General features: G+C 26.0%; 1 protein-coding gene across 17 annotated transcripts in view; it reads left to right on the top strand.

Moving 5' to 3' along the window:
* LOC100208093 (prestalk protein) overlaps positions 1–17,500 on the top strand; it is a 109,716-nt gene that overhangs the window by 42,149 nt on the left and 50,067 nt on the right. For 13 of the 17 annotated variants that reach the window (XM_065813352.1, XM_065813363.1, XM_065813354.1 and 10 more), the window contains 8 exons: positions 11,782–11,877; positions 12,304–12,465; positions 13,336–13,431; positions 13,858–14,019; positions 14,678–14,773; positions 15,201–15,362; positions 16,249–16,344; positions 16,772–16,933. In XM_065813352.1, coding sequence (XP_065669424.1) covers positions 11,782–11,877; positions 12,304–12,465; positions 13,336–13,431; positions 13,858–14,019; positions 14,678–14,773; positions 15,201–15,362; positions 16,249–16,344; positions 16,772–16,933 — 1,032 coding nt within the window. The remainder of the gene's footprint in view (positions 1–11,781; positions 11,878–12,303; positions 12,466–13,335; positions 13,432–13,857; positions 14,020–14,677; positions 14,774–15,200; positions 15,363–16,248; positions 16,345–16,771; positions 16,934–17,500) is intronic. The other 4 variants (XM_065813365.1, XM_065813367.1, XM_065813368.1 and 1 more) reach the window with 1 other exon arrangement.

Consider the following 17,500-nt stretch of genomic DNA (forward strand, 5'->3'; position numbering starts at 1 on the left):
TACATTTTAGCTGCATCTAGAATGTTTGCCATCCATCTAGCGTGATGGAAAGCTCCTGGCTTAAGTCATTGTTCTCCCTTTTTCACATTTTTCTCACCAAGGAGTAATAACGTGACATAAATGCATTCCCTATAATCATCTCTTATAAATGTATGTTCTTGGAGAGACAGTTTAAGAAAATTAATCATATCTTCTTATGTGGATTTCAACGAACGTTCATTTACGTCCAGCAATTTAAAATTATTATTCTTTTGAGGGATTGTGTCCCAAGAGTTCTTTTATTTTAGAAATTCTATATTGGTCGGACTTGTCGTTGGGCCAAACAGGTGTTTCCATACGGACGACAAAATAATCTCAAAGATATGGTGGCGACATGGTAAATAAAACAGCTTAGAATTCAACTTTTTTTCTAGAATGACAGAAGCTCCATTTTTCCATCCTGAGTTGGAAGCTGTGGTATCAAATACCATACCGATGATAGATTTGTTCAACTCTCAGTCTTTAATGAGATCAAAGCTTGTCTCTGCTTGGACTAATCCTGTCTCATTCATGATTTTTGGAATGCCCAGCAACTTTCCTTCTACATAATTTGGTGCACCTGCAACTAAAACTGCCAATCGTTCCCCATCCCCTTCAATAATTTTTCCATCCCAATCAATTGTTAGAAAGTCCGGCTTGTTAAAGTCAGATTTGATGTTTTTCCCAATGTCTTGGCGATTATATTTACTGGCATTATAGGAACTTGTCTTTGATAGTGTAACACTACATCAGTAAGCACCTCCTTCCTTCGCAATAGCTCCCAAAAATGCTGTTCTTTGTCCCAAGGACAAGTTCAGCCTATCAGCGGTTTGGCAAATGTTTGGATTCAAGAATGGATTTTTTGGCAATAGTAGCTGAACCTTATTTTCAGTATCGGTTGTTTGATTATTTTTCAAGGTTTTTCTTTAATCGCTTTGCATTTTTTTCACAAGTATTTCACTGATGCTTGCTTCGCTTGAGGATGAATCACAATCTTGATTTGTTTTACTTTCTGACGAACTTAAATGTTTAATATTTGAATTCTTTAGGCCTTTTTTTACCAATGTTGCCCTCTCTTGCTCTGTTTTGGTTCGTTCATCTTTCATTTTTAGTTTCTTTGCGTATTGATTATCTGGTGTTCCCAGTTTTACTCTTTGTTATCTTTGATCACGATTAAAAACTTTATGTCTTCACTTTTTTGTTTATCATTCCTTAGTCTGTCTTTCCAAATGGTTTCTTCAGCGTTAATGTGGGCAATGAAAAAATAGTTTTCAAGCAATGCTACAAAATTATTTTGTTTAGTTTCATTTCATTTTTGGCCTTTTCTTTTTTGAATGTTCCTGTATTCATCGTGCAATTTAGTTATTTTTTCTTTGATTTTATCTTTCCTTTGGGTTACAATACTGGTCTTATGCCAGACTTCTAGAACTACTTCACATACTGCATCAGCAACAATTGAATTTGGTTTTATTGATTTCTCAGTTTTAAATTCACCGTTCTTAAGGTGAAAAAATAATTTCAAAATATCCCCATTAGTAGGAATAATTGTTTGGCTCAGAGCATCAATAGAATTTTTTATCAACCAAATATTTTGTGACTGTTGTCTTTTCGATATTGTTGATTCAGCCATGTCTTAAGCAATCACCAATCATATACTAACAATATAGTTAAGGTATATATATGTTTTATTCATGTTGTGTCTGGATGATCGGACGACATTTCCACCTGAGCTAAAAACTCTCTCTGAATTCCAATGGTAAACTAATGAAATTAAGTCGAAAGTGCACCATTTTATACAAAAAGTTTTTGTATTTAAAATCTAATTAAATTTTTTAATTAGATTTTTAAAAAAAATCTAATTAAAAAATCTAATTTAAAATCTAATTAAAAATTTAATTTGTTTTTGACAAAAACAAATTAAATTTTTAATTAGATTTTAAATTAGATTTATAAAAATTTATAAAAATCACGGAGTCAAAATATTAATTAATTAAAAAAACAAATTATTAAGCATTTTGTAAATTATAATAATTTTTAATTTGGAAAATAATATAATATTTAAGTGTCGTTCTACTTCTTGCGAGAATTTTCTATTTCTCGTTTCTCACGAGAAGTCCCATTTCTCACGAGAAACGAGAACAAGACGAGATCTCGCTCATGGTTTATAAATTCTATTAATTCTAGCGCACAGTGGCAACCTTAAACGTTAATTCAGGCTTAAAAAAATTTAACAATATGTTTATATAAACAATAGAAATGGGAAAATTGCCAGGGAGCAGAAAAATCAAAAAAAAAATTTTCTCCATTGAATTACGGAATGCCCTAATGCATACTTAAATAGATATAAAAAAATCTATATATTATTCTTTAATATTTTTATAAAATTCATTAGTAGTGATTTTTTACTTTATTTAAATGCGTTTCAATAATATAAAAACATAAGTGAAGATCAAAGTTATTTAATTCTAACAGCTTTCAAAAAAGTTTGTCTTTTTTTTTTTTTCTCAACAAAATCTTTCTACTTTTCGAGTGAATTGACTTTAATGATTCTTATATAAAGTTTATTAAAGAGACCACTGCTGTTTAAATTCGTTGCTTATTAAATTGAAATTTTTTTTCATAATTTTTATTTTTTTTATTTTACTTATAAAATAATCTTATATAATTAAATAATATAAACAAAAATTTATACAACTTTCATTGATACTTTAATTAAAATCATTAGCCACTTTATATAAAAGCGTTTTGCAAATCTAAAAATGTTAGTAAAGATAAACATGTTAAAGTTATTCATTTTTAATGTAATTAATACTAATTTTTTTAGCACATTTGTTAAAAACGGTGGTTATTATTTGTGTGGTCATATAAAGACTTGATATCGCACGCCTTCCTAGCCAAGCCTGTATATACATACATATATATATATTTTATTTCTTCAGAATAATATATACTTATATATATATATATATATATATATATATATATATATATATATATATATATAAAATATATATATATATAATATATATATATATATTATATATATATATATATTATATATATATATGTATATATATATGTATATATTATATATATATATATATATATATATATATATATATATATATATATATATATATAAATACATACATATATATAGATATAAATATAGATATATACATATTATTCTGAAGAAATACAGACAATAAAATAAATTTATATATATATATATATATATATATATATATATATATATATATATATATTTATATATAGAGGGCTTGTGATAAAGAAAATCGTCAAGCGTGTTATATCGCGCTGGTAAAATTAGAATATGTTTTCATCGAGCGTGATTATGTGCACTCGAAATAACGTCGGCGAGCGCGATTGTGAAAATTCCCGAAGGCGATGCTCATAAAAAGCTTTTAATATTTTGATATCTTTTTTTATTTGTTACATAATTCTTTCGTCAAAAATGTTTGAATTAGTATCACACTCATGAAACTACTTCAATGAAGTAGATTTTTATACTTCCAAATTTCTTGTATATTGTCAGATCGCGATTTTATTTTTAACTATTTATGTTATAAAAAAATAATATCAAACAAAAACGCAACTTCTTATTGATTTAGTATTGAAATATAATTTAGTGACTTAGTTTTGATTCGTTGTTTTGATATATGTATTTTAAAATGTTACGCTGTAAACTTAATTAACGGTTAATGGTTTTTATATTTCTTGATATTTTTATTCAAATTAATTATTTAATTTTTTTCTAAAATTTCTTTTTTAAATTACGTTTTTTTTTTATCTTAAAAAAATAACACAAGAATAATTTGAAATAATAATCAATTAGAATAATAACTTTCCATTTAATAAATGTTGACGTCATTACTTTGTTTCCTTTTCGAATGCGATTGCGAACATTCTAAACAACAGAATCGTTTTAAATTTGAATAAATAATAGTTAATAAAAAAACCTATACTATAAACAAAAACTAATTTTAAAAATTACTCTATTATTAATATTTATTTTTATTATAAACAATGTGTGGAATATTACAAACAATAAATCAAATAAATCTTACTTGATACTTTCACAACATTAAAAGTACTCCTCAGTTTCAATTTTCTTATAGTGGTTTTCTAATTTTCTATTCTTATTTTATTTGCGCATTTTTGTATTCACATTGTGTTTCCACATGCACATTCCATAATTGAAATTAGTGACTATTAACGGCTTCAAACTGCTCATTCATTACGTTAGTGCAAAAGAGAACGACGTAGTGCTTTTTATATTTTATATTAGTGCTTTGATAATAAATATCTTTAATAAAAAATCTTTTTTAAATACTTTATGAAAATAAAAAAATAATCCCGAACTATTGGACGAGCGTTATTTTATACGCTCGTTATAAGCTGAACGAGCATTGTTTGTTGCGCCTAGAACGTTTGAAAATACCGTTTACGGGCGCGTTTTATGAGCGGAGCGCGATCGCGCTCGCTTCATCACAAGCCCTGTATATATATACACACACACAGTGTTGTAAAGTATTTTAATTACTAGTATTTTAAATATTTTTATAAAGATTTTGCTCAAACACTTTAAGCTGAGCAAATTATTCAAAAAATGCTGAGTAATTGCTCAGCTTTACTGGAATATAATTTTGATGCAAAATCGCTAAAAATTTTATTTTCATAAAGTTGAGCAATTACTCTAAAAAGGCTGAGTAAAAGATGTTTTTTTTTTTTATTCACCTGGCCTTATATATACAAGCATATTGATAATATATATTTAAAAAATGGAGTCAGAAGATACTAATACAAATTCAGATTCTAGTGAGATTCAGCTAACTGATTCTGGAATCATAAGTTTAAAATCAAGAACACTAGGTCTTCCTTCAATCCTAGATGGGCGTTATTTTAAAATAACCAAATTTGTTGATGAAGAAAAAGTGTTAAAGCTGTCCAAACAAATTCTTATCAGCACAAATTGACTCAACTTCAAACTTGTTAAAACATCTAAAGATAGTTACTTGTTTACTTGGTTACTTTTTTACTTGTTTAAATTTATTAACTATGTTAAGTTAAATTTATATTTCAAATTTCAAATTAAGTAAAATTAAGACATATGGATAAAACATTTTATTTCCTTTCTTTTGTAAATTTAGTAAACATTTTTTCTTTAATTTTGTTTGTGCAATTGCAATATTTTATTCTTCTGATTACTTTTGTGTAATTGCTGTTATAGAAATATTTTTTCCCCTTTGTGTAATAAGCAATACTTTATCTAATAAATAACTTTATGTAATAAGCAATACTTTATCTTTTAAAAACAATATTTGAAAAAATATTTTTGATTAGACTTAACTTAAATTGATTATTAAGTTAAGTCTAGTGACGTTAGAATAATAAGGTTCTATCATCCTTAGTAATTTTGATTATTAAGTTAAGTCTAGTGACGTTAGAATAATGAGGTTCTATCATCCTTAGTAATTTCGATTATTAAGTTAAGTCTAGTGACGTTAGAATAATGAAGTTCTATCATCTTTAGTAATTTTGATTATTAAGTTAAATCTAGTGACGTTAGAATAATGAGGTTCTATCATCCTTAGTAATTTTGATTATTAAGTTAAGTCTAGTGACGTTAGAATAATAAGGTTCCATCATCCTTAGTAATTTTGGTTATTAAGTTAAGTCTAGTGACGTTAGAATAATAAGGTTCTATCATCCTGAGTAATTTTGATTATTAAGTTAAGTCTAGTGACGTTACAATAATAAGGTTCTATCATTCTTAGTAATTTTGATTATTAAGTTAAGTCTAGTGACATTAGAATGTTAAGGTTCTATCATCCTTAGTAATTTTGAGAGAACTGGACAAAATTTGTTCTCTTAAATTATTAAGTTTAAAAACAAAATTTGTTAAATTAGAAGAATAAAAAATTATTTAAATTTAATTATTTAAATTTAATTTGTTTAAATTTTTAATCTTCTAATTTAACATTGCATTTATTATTTGTTATTGTTTAGAGCATGCATTTATTATTTGTTAAGTAATATAGATTAGTATACAAACAAATATTGTTTTGTGAGAATTATAGAATTCTTTAATTTTTAATGTTGATTAAATTTTGCTTTTGATTAATTATTATAATATTTTTATATTATTAATTATATAACTTTAATAAATTAATCTTTATGTTTTTATTTATATACTTCTCAAAATTGTTTGTTTTTGTTAATTCTAACTTTATTTAAAGAAATTGGAGTTAACACATAATGCTAAAAACAAACAATTTTAAAAATTATGAGATTAATTATAAAATATAAAAACATGTTTTATCAATATAAATAATAACAGCTGTAAAAAAAGTCCAATCGTTAAAAATCAAAAGTTAAATTCTCACAACATTACAAAATGGAGATAGAACCCTATTATTCTAAGGACACAATCTGAAACTGCAATAACACAAGTAAAAATAACTTATTTCATTTAATTTATTATCATTTTCAGGCTGTTCATCCTAGCTCAGTTAGCGGCAACAATGCATACAAGAAAGAAAGGTCTAAAAATGTTAGAAAAAGAGGTCTGAATGATACTAGTTTGTCCAAGAAAGGTGTCACCAATTCTACTACATTTTGTAGTAGAATTGGTGGTCAACTAACATTGTGTTCAACCACAAGTACAAAAAAATTAACAATAAGGTCTGAAGTTCTTTCACAAGCAAAAGTACAGGATTTAATTATTAACTACATTATAAGTGAATTTCGACCACTAATAAAAGTTGAAAAACAAACGTTCAAAGATTCAAAGAAATTATATTAAATATAATTAGAGATCACATTGAGAGGTCAGTTTCTATATGTACTACAGCAGACATATGGAGCTGTTTAAAAAGGAACTACATGGGAGTTACAGCTCACTGAATCAGTAAAGATTTATCTCGAATGTATGTTGTGCTTGCTTGCAAACATATCAAAGGAAGCCATACATTTAACGCAATTGCAGAGCAACTTTTTAATATACATTCCGACTTTGGGCTTGATCATCACCGCTTAGCTTTCACTGTGACTGATAATGGTTCAAATTTTGTCAAAGCATTTAATGAATGCCAAGATAATAGTGATTTTGATGATAGTGAAAATGTGATATCATTAGAGTTAGCAGAACCACAAAGTTCATTGGATGAAGAAGATACATATGAAGTGGAGATGGTTGATGTCAACATCATTCTGACAAATAAGCAAGAACAAACAAGTGACAACAAATGTTTACCAAAGCACATGAGATGTGCTAGTCATACCCTGAACCTGCTCGCCACAAGTGATTAAATTGATTAAAAATGGACAAGGTTTATATAAACAACAATACAAGGGAGCCTTTACCACTTGCTCAAAACTGTAGTCATGCATCAGCCAAAGCTCACAAGCATCCAATGCTGTGGAGAGTTTAACTAAAGTTTCATTGAGGACACAAGGGAAGACTTGATGGAATTCAACTTATGATGCCATATGTCGACTTTTGGAACCAAGAGTAAAAGAAAAACAAGTTCAAAAGAAACTTGTTTATTCCAAAAGTTATCCACAGTGGAAGTTTAATTGATGGATTGATTTCAAACATAGATTGGCGTTTCCACATTTGTTTGATTACAATTGTTCATCCAGAATTTATACGGTTGCAGCTGCATCTCATCCTCATTTGAAACTGCGATGGATTCCAGGGGACAATAAATCAATTTATATGAAAGCTCTGCAAATGCTGACAAAGCATCGACATTTGAAACTGATGATTTTTTTTTTAATTTTAAACAAGCATACAAGCTAGTCAGTCAGTAGTCACTATCAAGTAATTACAATATCTTGGCTTATACACATTTTCATTAGCATGTTTGAAGCAATATCCAGTTGTTAAGAAATCTTTTAGAGTTGTTAATGCAACTGTTTCATTGTCTACTCCAATTGAATGTCTATATTCTAAAGGAGCCTTTGCTCCTGTACCACGCTGAAATCGGTTATCAGATAAACATTTTGAACAATTGTTGCTGAAAGCCAGCAAACATTTAGATTAGATTTTATTGTCATTTTAAACTTTAGTTGCTTTACAACACTTTCAATTGCACTTTTTATTATTTTTTGCTTCCAAAAGTATTTTGTAGTTTAAATACTTTTATACTGAGTATTTTGTATTTTATATTTTAAATACCTTCGCTTGAGTGTATTATGTATTTGTATTTTAATTACTTTTTTGATCCAGTAGGGGAGACCGGGGCACGTTGGCCCGCTTTTTTTTCCTTGACGTGTAACTTTTTTAGCTTTTTGTTTTTTCATTTTTTTTTTGTGGAAAAAGGTTGACTAGTCCTTAGACTATCCGGAAAAAACATTAATAAAAGTTCATAATAGTTTTTTAACACATTTAAAACTGTTAGGTCACATCAGGTGGGCCAACCTACCCTGTTATCGGGGCAGGTTGGCCCAAGGATTGGGGCAGGTTTGGCCCACATACAACTTATGGCAGACTTTGAGGTGGGAAAACGCTCATTGAGCAAAAACAACTTTACAATTTGATGAAACAAACAAATTGATTGGTTGATGAAACAAACAACTTTTTAACTTGATAAAACGAAATTGAAACAACTTTAAAACAATAAACTACAAAAAAATGAAGTAAAAACAAAATACAACAATAACATTTTATTTAACAACAGTATAAACATTTATAATCTGACCCCTTTGCATCTTTTTCTACACAACTCACATGGGCCCAACACTGACAGCTTGAACACTCTATCCACACAGCACCTGGAAGGCTGTTTGAGAACGGTTTGAAGCAACTAAGACACGAGGCATCTTCCTCATTACTATCTTTGTTTTTCTTGTTGCATTTTTCTTTTACAGGTTGACTGGTAAAAATCCCCCTTGTTTTAGAGTTACTTAGACCGGCTTCTTTGATAGAAAATAGTTTTTTATTTTTTGAGCCCTTCTGTTTTTTTTTCTTTTACTGCTTTCTGTTCCTGTTGCAAGGCTTTTTTAACTGGTGTATCAGTTAATATAGCAGAAATTCGTTTCCGATTTCTAAGCTTATTTAAATTGTTTTTTCTAGGCTGAGCTTTTTCAAAAGGCCTCACTTCTTCAGGAGATGGTATAAGTGAAGAGTTTAAAGTAGCACCTGATGTGCTGTCGAAATCTGGAAAATTTCCTTTCTTAGATTTTGATTCATTTGAATTTTTTGAATTTCTTTTTGTTTACAATCCCCAGATGAAACTTCGTTACTAGGTGATTGTTTAGTGATGCTAAAATCCACATTTTAGTGCTAGGGTCTGGTTTATCTGTTAAATATGATGGCAAAAAATCACTTTCTGAAAAAATATCTCTTTTAAACGGAAAAATACATGTTGCTTGGAAACCACTAATTATGTTCCTTGGAGTTATAGCATTAGGAAGTGCTGTTTTTACTATACCAGGTATGTCATAGATAGTCATAGGTCATTTGTTTACAGTAACCCATGCATCACATGCTGAGTTCACAAACTTTTTAAAAGGACCATAAACACTTTTATCTAATGGTTGTAATTTATGACTACAGTGTGCTGGAAAAGATAAAAGTGTGATATCATTTTCTTTACAAAAATCAAGTACTGCTGCATCAAGATGAGAGCTGTGATTGTCAATCAATACCAGACAAGGGCGAGTATCTTATTAAATGTTTAAATAAATTACAGTACTAAATTATATTCAAATTAGTTGGAGAAAATATAAATATCTGAAATCTTTTGGCATAGCCAAAATTGTGCCAGGGTTTTTTTTATCTAATTTATGTGATAATAAATTTCTCCCTATAGCTGCGTTATCAGGCGTATGTTCTGCATTAGGCTTATGTACTGTTGCAGTAACATCAAAAGAGAATCACTTAGTAATCAAGTTCTACTTCAGTTTGAACTGAACCATTAGATGTAGATGGCAACCTTTTGGATATGCAATATCTTCCTAGAGTCTTACGTGGTATATTCTCTTCTAACTGCTCTAATTGATTTTTTATAACTTTTTGTAACTTGTATCACTGCCAATAACATTGTTTCTTGTGACACTTTTCCATGTTGTGACTTGCAAATATAATTTCATACCATTTTTAGGTAGGTCTAAAAAAATGCAAAAACTAAAAGTACATTACTTTATTACATGTTTTATATTTAACTATTTCTTTTTTATTTAATTATTTATATACCTGCATACTTATATATTTATAAAATTAAATTTTATATTTTTCTTTTTTAAAATACTAAATACTTATTTATTTTTAATCATTAATAATTTAGATAACTCATTAATAATTTAGTTTTAATATTTTTATAACAAAAACAGTTTTTCCGTCACAAATTATTTTAAAAATTTATGGGGGAAGTCAGCCAATCTGCCATTGTCACGTTTAGAGTATGAACAACTTTTTCCTTAAACCGTCAGCTAATTTTGTGGAACATATACTAAAATAATCCTTACACTATAAGCTTTAAATATGGCATTTGAATAATGCTGTACTGTCAAACGTCAGTGAGTATAAACACGTTAAAGAAGTTTTTCAAAATTTACTTTGATGTATCAAAAATTGTTAAAACGGCCCCTCATACTCAAATATGGTCCTATAAATATAATTTTGTTTTTGAAAAAATGATTGATTTACTACCAACCTTCACTTAGATTCCCAACTTGTTAAAGCGTCTAGCCTTTGAATAAACTCGAATGGGCCAACGTGCCCTGGTCTTCCCTATATGTATTTGTATTTTAAGTACTTTTTAAAAAAATTTTTTTACAGCACTGCATATATATATATATATATATATATATATATATATATATATATATATATATATATATATATATACACATATACATTAGGCTGGGGTGAAAATAAAAGTTTGTTCTATCAAAGAATATTACGTTGCGTCTAACTGAAAATGAACAAAAAATATTAAAAATATTAATATAAGACATGGGAAACTGTCCAATTTTGACCCTTAAACATCAGACAGGTCCCTAATATTATAGAAAAAAATTTCTTCAAAAGTATATCATATTGGGTCTCAAATGAAGCGAAATTTTATAAAAATTTCAAAAATAATCATGTTTTATAAAAACATCTCTAAAAAAAATTGACTCAAAAACAACGTGAAAAAAATTGATTTTTTTAATAATGTTAAAAAACGGCAGTTTTTATGCATTAAAATGTAAACTAATAATCTAAATACAAAATAATTATTATTTTTGAAATTTTAATAAAATTTTGCTTCATTTGAGACCCAACATACTTTAAAAGAAATTTTTTTTCTATAATATTAGGGACCTGTCTGATGTTTAAGGGTTAAAATGGGGCTTTTCCAGTAAAGCATTTTTATTTTTTACAAATGGTTCTGGTTTCATACATGGATTGGCAAATAAGTATAGTTTGTTGTGATAAAATTCACACTTTTGTTTATTTTTGCCCCAGCCTAATATATATATATATATATATATATATATATATATATATATATATATATATATATATATATATATATATATATATATATATATATTTATATATATATATATATATACATATATATATATATATATATATATATATATATATATATATAATATATATATATATATATTATATATATATATATATTATAAATTATATAGTTTATTTCAAAAAATTTTTTTATTAATTTATTGAAAAGAGTTATTTAATCATATTGTTAACTTTGTTTAAATTTTTAAATCTAGATTGTAATGGGGGATGCACTGGTCAGTTTACAACCTGTGTCAATAATGTCTGTCAATGTCTGGGAAACTATTCATTGATAAATGGAACTTGTACCGGTTTGTATATTTTTTTTGTAGTTATTTTTAATTAGAAGTAAATTTTTGTTTCTGTACAAAGTTTTTTTGTACAAAGTCTTTCTGTACAAAGTTTTTTTGTACAAAGTCTTTAATTGCTGTAGCTTTTGTATCTTTTTTCTTTTTTTTTGGCTTATATGCCTACCTTAATATAGCAGGACTTTTTTTGCCAACTTTCTTGGTATTTTTCACTTGTTGGTTACAACACACATCAAAATTAATCAAATCATAAGTTAATTGCTTAAGGCATAGATCGATAAATTTAAAACTACCTGCTATACTTCCAGACAACTATTCTTTAACAAAAAATTGTCAATAATGTCAAATTTTAAATTTCAAATATCATGTATATTTTATGCAGTATATACCTGAAAAATATTTGGCATTAAAATTTGTAATTTCATTTAGGCAATTGGGGTGATTGGGTCAATGGAACATGTTCACAACCTTGTGGTGATGGATTTATGACTCGTAATCGAACCTGTCAAAATGGCCTTCAATGTATTACTGGTGGGGTGTACAAGTCAGTTCAAATACAGAATAACATTTATTGCAACTTAAAACCCTGCGGTATTTTTTTTTTTAATATTTTATCTTAAATGAGTTAAACATGTATAATAGACATATATTTATTAGTAACAGATATTTCAAAGTTAAAATACTATATAATAACATAATATATACTATTACATAAACCAATTATTACTATTATTATTATTAGTTAATATATACCACATACTTTTATAATATATATAATATAGCATATATAATATTTACTATTGCAGCAACTTTAAATCTATTTTTTTTTAATTATCACGTAAATGATAAGTAATGATAAAAAACTTTTTGAAAAAAAAATTTTGTCAAAAAAATGGGTAAAAATGCACTTTTTTTGTTATTAAATTTTATAGTTTAGATGTTAAATCTAACATTTATTATTATATAATATAGCTATGATTTTTGAAATTTTTATATGATTTTACTTTATATGAGATCCATCATGATGCACTTTTGAATAACTTTATTTGTTGATAATATTAGGAATTTGTTATATCTTCAATTTTTTTAAAACCAGTATTTTTTTATCATATAGAACACCTAAGGGAGTGTCAGAATATATTTTTCAAAATTGTTGTTTTTTGGGACACTCTTATATATGTGTGTGTGTGTTTGTGTGTGTGTGTGTGTGTGTGTGTGTGTGTGTGTGTGTGTGTGTGTGTGTGTGTGTGTGTGTGTGTGTGTGTATGTATATGTATATATATATATATATATATATATATATATATATATATATATATATATATATATATATAATATATATATATTATATATATATATATATTATAAATTATATAGTTTATTTCAAAAAAATTTTTTATTAATTTATTGAAAAGAGTTATTTAATGATATTGTTAACATTGTTTAAATTTTTAAATCTAGATTGTAATGGGGGATGCACTGGTCAGTTTACAACCTGTGTCAATAATGTCTGTCAATGTCTGGGAAACTATTCATTGATAAATGGAACTTGTACCGGTTTGTATATTTTTTTTGTAGTTATTTTTAATTAGAAGTAAATTTTTGTTTCTGTACAAAGTTTTTTTGTACAAAGTCTTTCTGTACAAAGTTTTTTTGTACAAAGTCTTTAATTGCTGTAGCTTTTGTATCTTTTTTCTTTTTTTTTGGCTTATATGCCTACCTTAATATAGCAGGACTTTTTTTGCCAACTTTCTTGGTATTTTTCACTTGTTGGTTACAACACACATCAAAATTAATCAAATCATAAGTTAATTGCTTAAGGCATAGATCGATAAATTTAAAACTACCTGCTATACTTCCAGACAACTATTCTTTAACAAAAAATTGTCAATAATGTCAAATTTTAAATTTCAAATATCATGTATATTTTATGCAGTATATACCTGAAAAATATTTGGCATTAAAATTTGTAATTTTATTTAGGCAATTGGGGTGATTGGGTCAATGGAACATGTTCACAACCTTGTGGTGATGGATTTATGACTCGTAATCGAACCTGTCAAAATGGCCTTCAATGTATTACTGGTGGGGTGTACAAGTCAGTTCAAATACAGAATAACATTTATTGCAACTTAAAACCCTGCGGTATTTTTTTTTTTAATATTTTATCTTAAATGAGTTAAACATATATAATAGACATATATTTATTAGTAACAGATATTTCAAAGTTAAAATACTATATAATAACATAATATATACTATTACATAAACCAATTATTACTATTATTATTATTAGTTAATATATACCACATACTTTTATAATATATATAATATAGCATATATAATATTTACTATTGCAGCAACTTTAAATCTATTTTTTTTTAATTATCACGTAAATGATAAGTAATGATAAAAAACTTTTTGAAAAAAAAATTTTGTCAAAAAAATGGGTAAAAATGCACTTTTTTTGTTAATAAATTTTATAGTTTAGATGTTAAATCTAACATTTATTATTATATAATATAGCTATGATTTTGTGTGTGTGTGTATGTATATGTATATATATATATATATATATATATATATATATATATATATATATATATATATATATATATATATATATATATATATATATATATATATATATATATATATATATATATATATATATATATATATATATTATATATATATATATATATTATAAATTATATAGTTTGTTTCAAAAAATTTTTTTATTAATTTATTGAAAAGAGTTATTTAATGATATTGTTAACTTTGTTTAAATTTTTAAATCTAGATTGTAATGGGGGATGCACTGGTCAGTTTACAACCTGTGTCAATAATGTCTGTCAATGTCTGGGAAACTATTCATTGATAAATGGAACTTGTACCGGTTTGTATATTTTTTTTGTAGTTATTTTTAATTAGAAGTAAATTTTTGTTTCTGTACAAAGTTTTTTTGTACGAAGTCTTTCTGTACAAAGTTTTTTTGTACAAAGTCTTTAATTGCTGTAGCTTTTGTATCTTTTTTCTTTTTTTTTTGGCTTATATGCCTACCTTAATATAGCAGGACTTTTTTTGCCAACTTTCTTGGTATTTTTCACTTGTTGGTTACAACACACATCAAAATTAATCAAATCATAAGTTAATTGCTTAAGGCATTGATCGATAAATTTAAAACTACCTGCTATACTTCCAGACAACTATTCTTTAACAAAAAATTGTCAATAATGTCAAATTTTAAATTTCAAATATCATGTATATTTTATGCAGTATATACCTGAAAAATATTTGGCATTAAAATTTGTAATTTCATTTAGGCAATTGGGGTGATTGGGTCAATGGAACATGTTCACAACCTTGTGGTGATGGATTTATGACTCGTAATCGAACCTGTCAAAATGGCCTTCAATGTATTACTGGTGGGGTGTACAAGTCAGTTCAAATACAGAATAACATTTATTGCAACTTAAAACCCTGCGGTATTTTTTTTTTTAATATTTTATCTTAAATGAGTTAAACATGTATAATAGACATATATTTATTAGTAACAGATATTTCAAAGTTAAAATACTATATAATAACATAATATATACTATTACATAAACCAATTATTACTATTATTATTATTTAATATATACCACATACTTTTATAATATATATAATATAGCATATATAATATTTACTATTGCAGCAACTTTAAATCTATTTTTTTTTAATTATCACGTAAATGATAAGTAATGATAAAAAACTTTTTGAAAAAAAAATTTTGTCAAAAAAATGGGTAAAAATGCACTTTTTTTGTTAATAACTTTCATAGTTTAGATGTTAAATCTAACATTTATTATTATATAATATAGCTATGATTTTTGAAATTTTTATATGATTTTACTTTATATGAGATCCATCATGATGCACTTTTGAATAACTTTATTTGTTGATAATATTAGGAATTTGTTATATCTTCAATTTTTTTAAAACCAGTATTTTTTTATCATATAGAACACCTAAGGGAGTGTCAGAATATATTTTTCAAAATTGTTGTTTTTTGGGACACTCTTATATATGTGTGTGTGTGTGTTTGTGTGTGTGTGTGTGTGTGTGTGTGTGTGTGTGTGTGTGGGTGTGTGTGTGTGTGTGTGTGTGTGTGTGTGTGTGTGTGTGTGTGTGTGTAAATATATATACATGTACATATATATATATATACATACATATATATGTATATATATATATATATATAATATATATATAATATATATATATTATATATTATAAATTATATAGTTTATTTCAAAAAATTTTTTTATCAATTTATTGAAAAGAGTTATTTAATGATATTGTTAACTTTGTTTAAATTTTTAAATCTAGATTGTAATGGGGGATGCACTGGTCAGTTTACAACCTGTGTCAATAATGTCTGTCAATGTCTGGGAAACTATTCATTGATAAATGGAACTTGTACCGGTTTGTATATTTTTTTTGTAGTTGTTTTTAATTAGAAGTAAATTTTTGTTTCTGTACAAAGTTTTTTTGTACGAAGTCTTTCTGTACAAAGTTTTTTTGTACAAAGTCTTTAATTGCTGTAGCTTTTGTATCTTTTTTCTTTTTTTTTTGGCTTATATGCCTACCTTAATATAGCAGGACTTTTTTTGCCAACTTTCTTGGTATTTTTCACTTGTTGGTTACAACACACATCAAAATTAATCAAATCATAAGTTAATTGCTTAAGGCATTGATCGATAAATTTAAAACTACCTGCTATACTTCCAGACAACTATTCTTTAACAAAAAATTGTCAATAATGTCAAATTTTAAATTTCAAATATCATGTATATTTTATGCAGTATATACCTGAAAAATATTTGGCAATAAAATTTGTAATTTCATTTAGGCAATTGGGGTGATTGGGTCAATGGAACATGTTCACAACCTTGTGGTGATGGATTTATGACTCGTAATCGAACCTGTCAAAATGGCCTTCAATGTATTACTGGTGGGGTGTACAAGTCAGTTCAAATACAGAATAACATTTATTGCAACTTAAAACCCTGCGGTATTTTTTTTTTTAATATTTTATCTTAAATGAGTTAAACATGTATAATAGACATATATTTATTAGTAACAGATATTTCAAAGTTAAAATACTATATAATAACATAATATATACTATTACATAAACCAATTATTACTATTATTATTATTTAATATATACCACATACTTTTATAATATATATAATATAGCATATATAATATTTACTATTGCAGCAACTTTAAATCTATTTTTTTTTAATTATCACGTAAATGATAAGTAATGATAAAAAACTTTTTGAAAAAAAAATTTTGTCAAAAAAATGGGTAAAAATGCACTTTTTTTGTTAATAACTTTCATAGTTTAGATGTTAAATCTAACATTTATTATTATATAATATAGCTATGATTTTTGAAATTTTAATATGATTTTACTTTATATGAGATCCATCATGATGCACTTTTGAATAACTTTATTTGTTGATAATATTAGGAATTTGTTATATCTTCAATTTTTTTAAAACCAGTATTTTTTTATCATATAGAACACCTAAGGGAGTGTCAGAATATATTTTTCAAAATTGTTGTTTTT

This window comes from Hydra vulgaris, chromosome 12, assembly GCF_038396675.1.
Source record: "Hydra vulgaris chromosome 12, alternate assembly HydraT2T_AEP".
Taxonomy (NCBI): Eukaryota; Metazoa; Cnidaria; class Hydrozoa; order Anthoathecata; family Hydridae; genus Hydra; species Hydra vulgaris.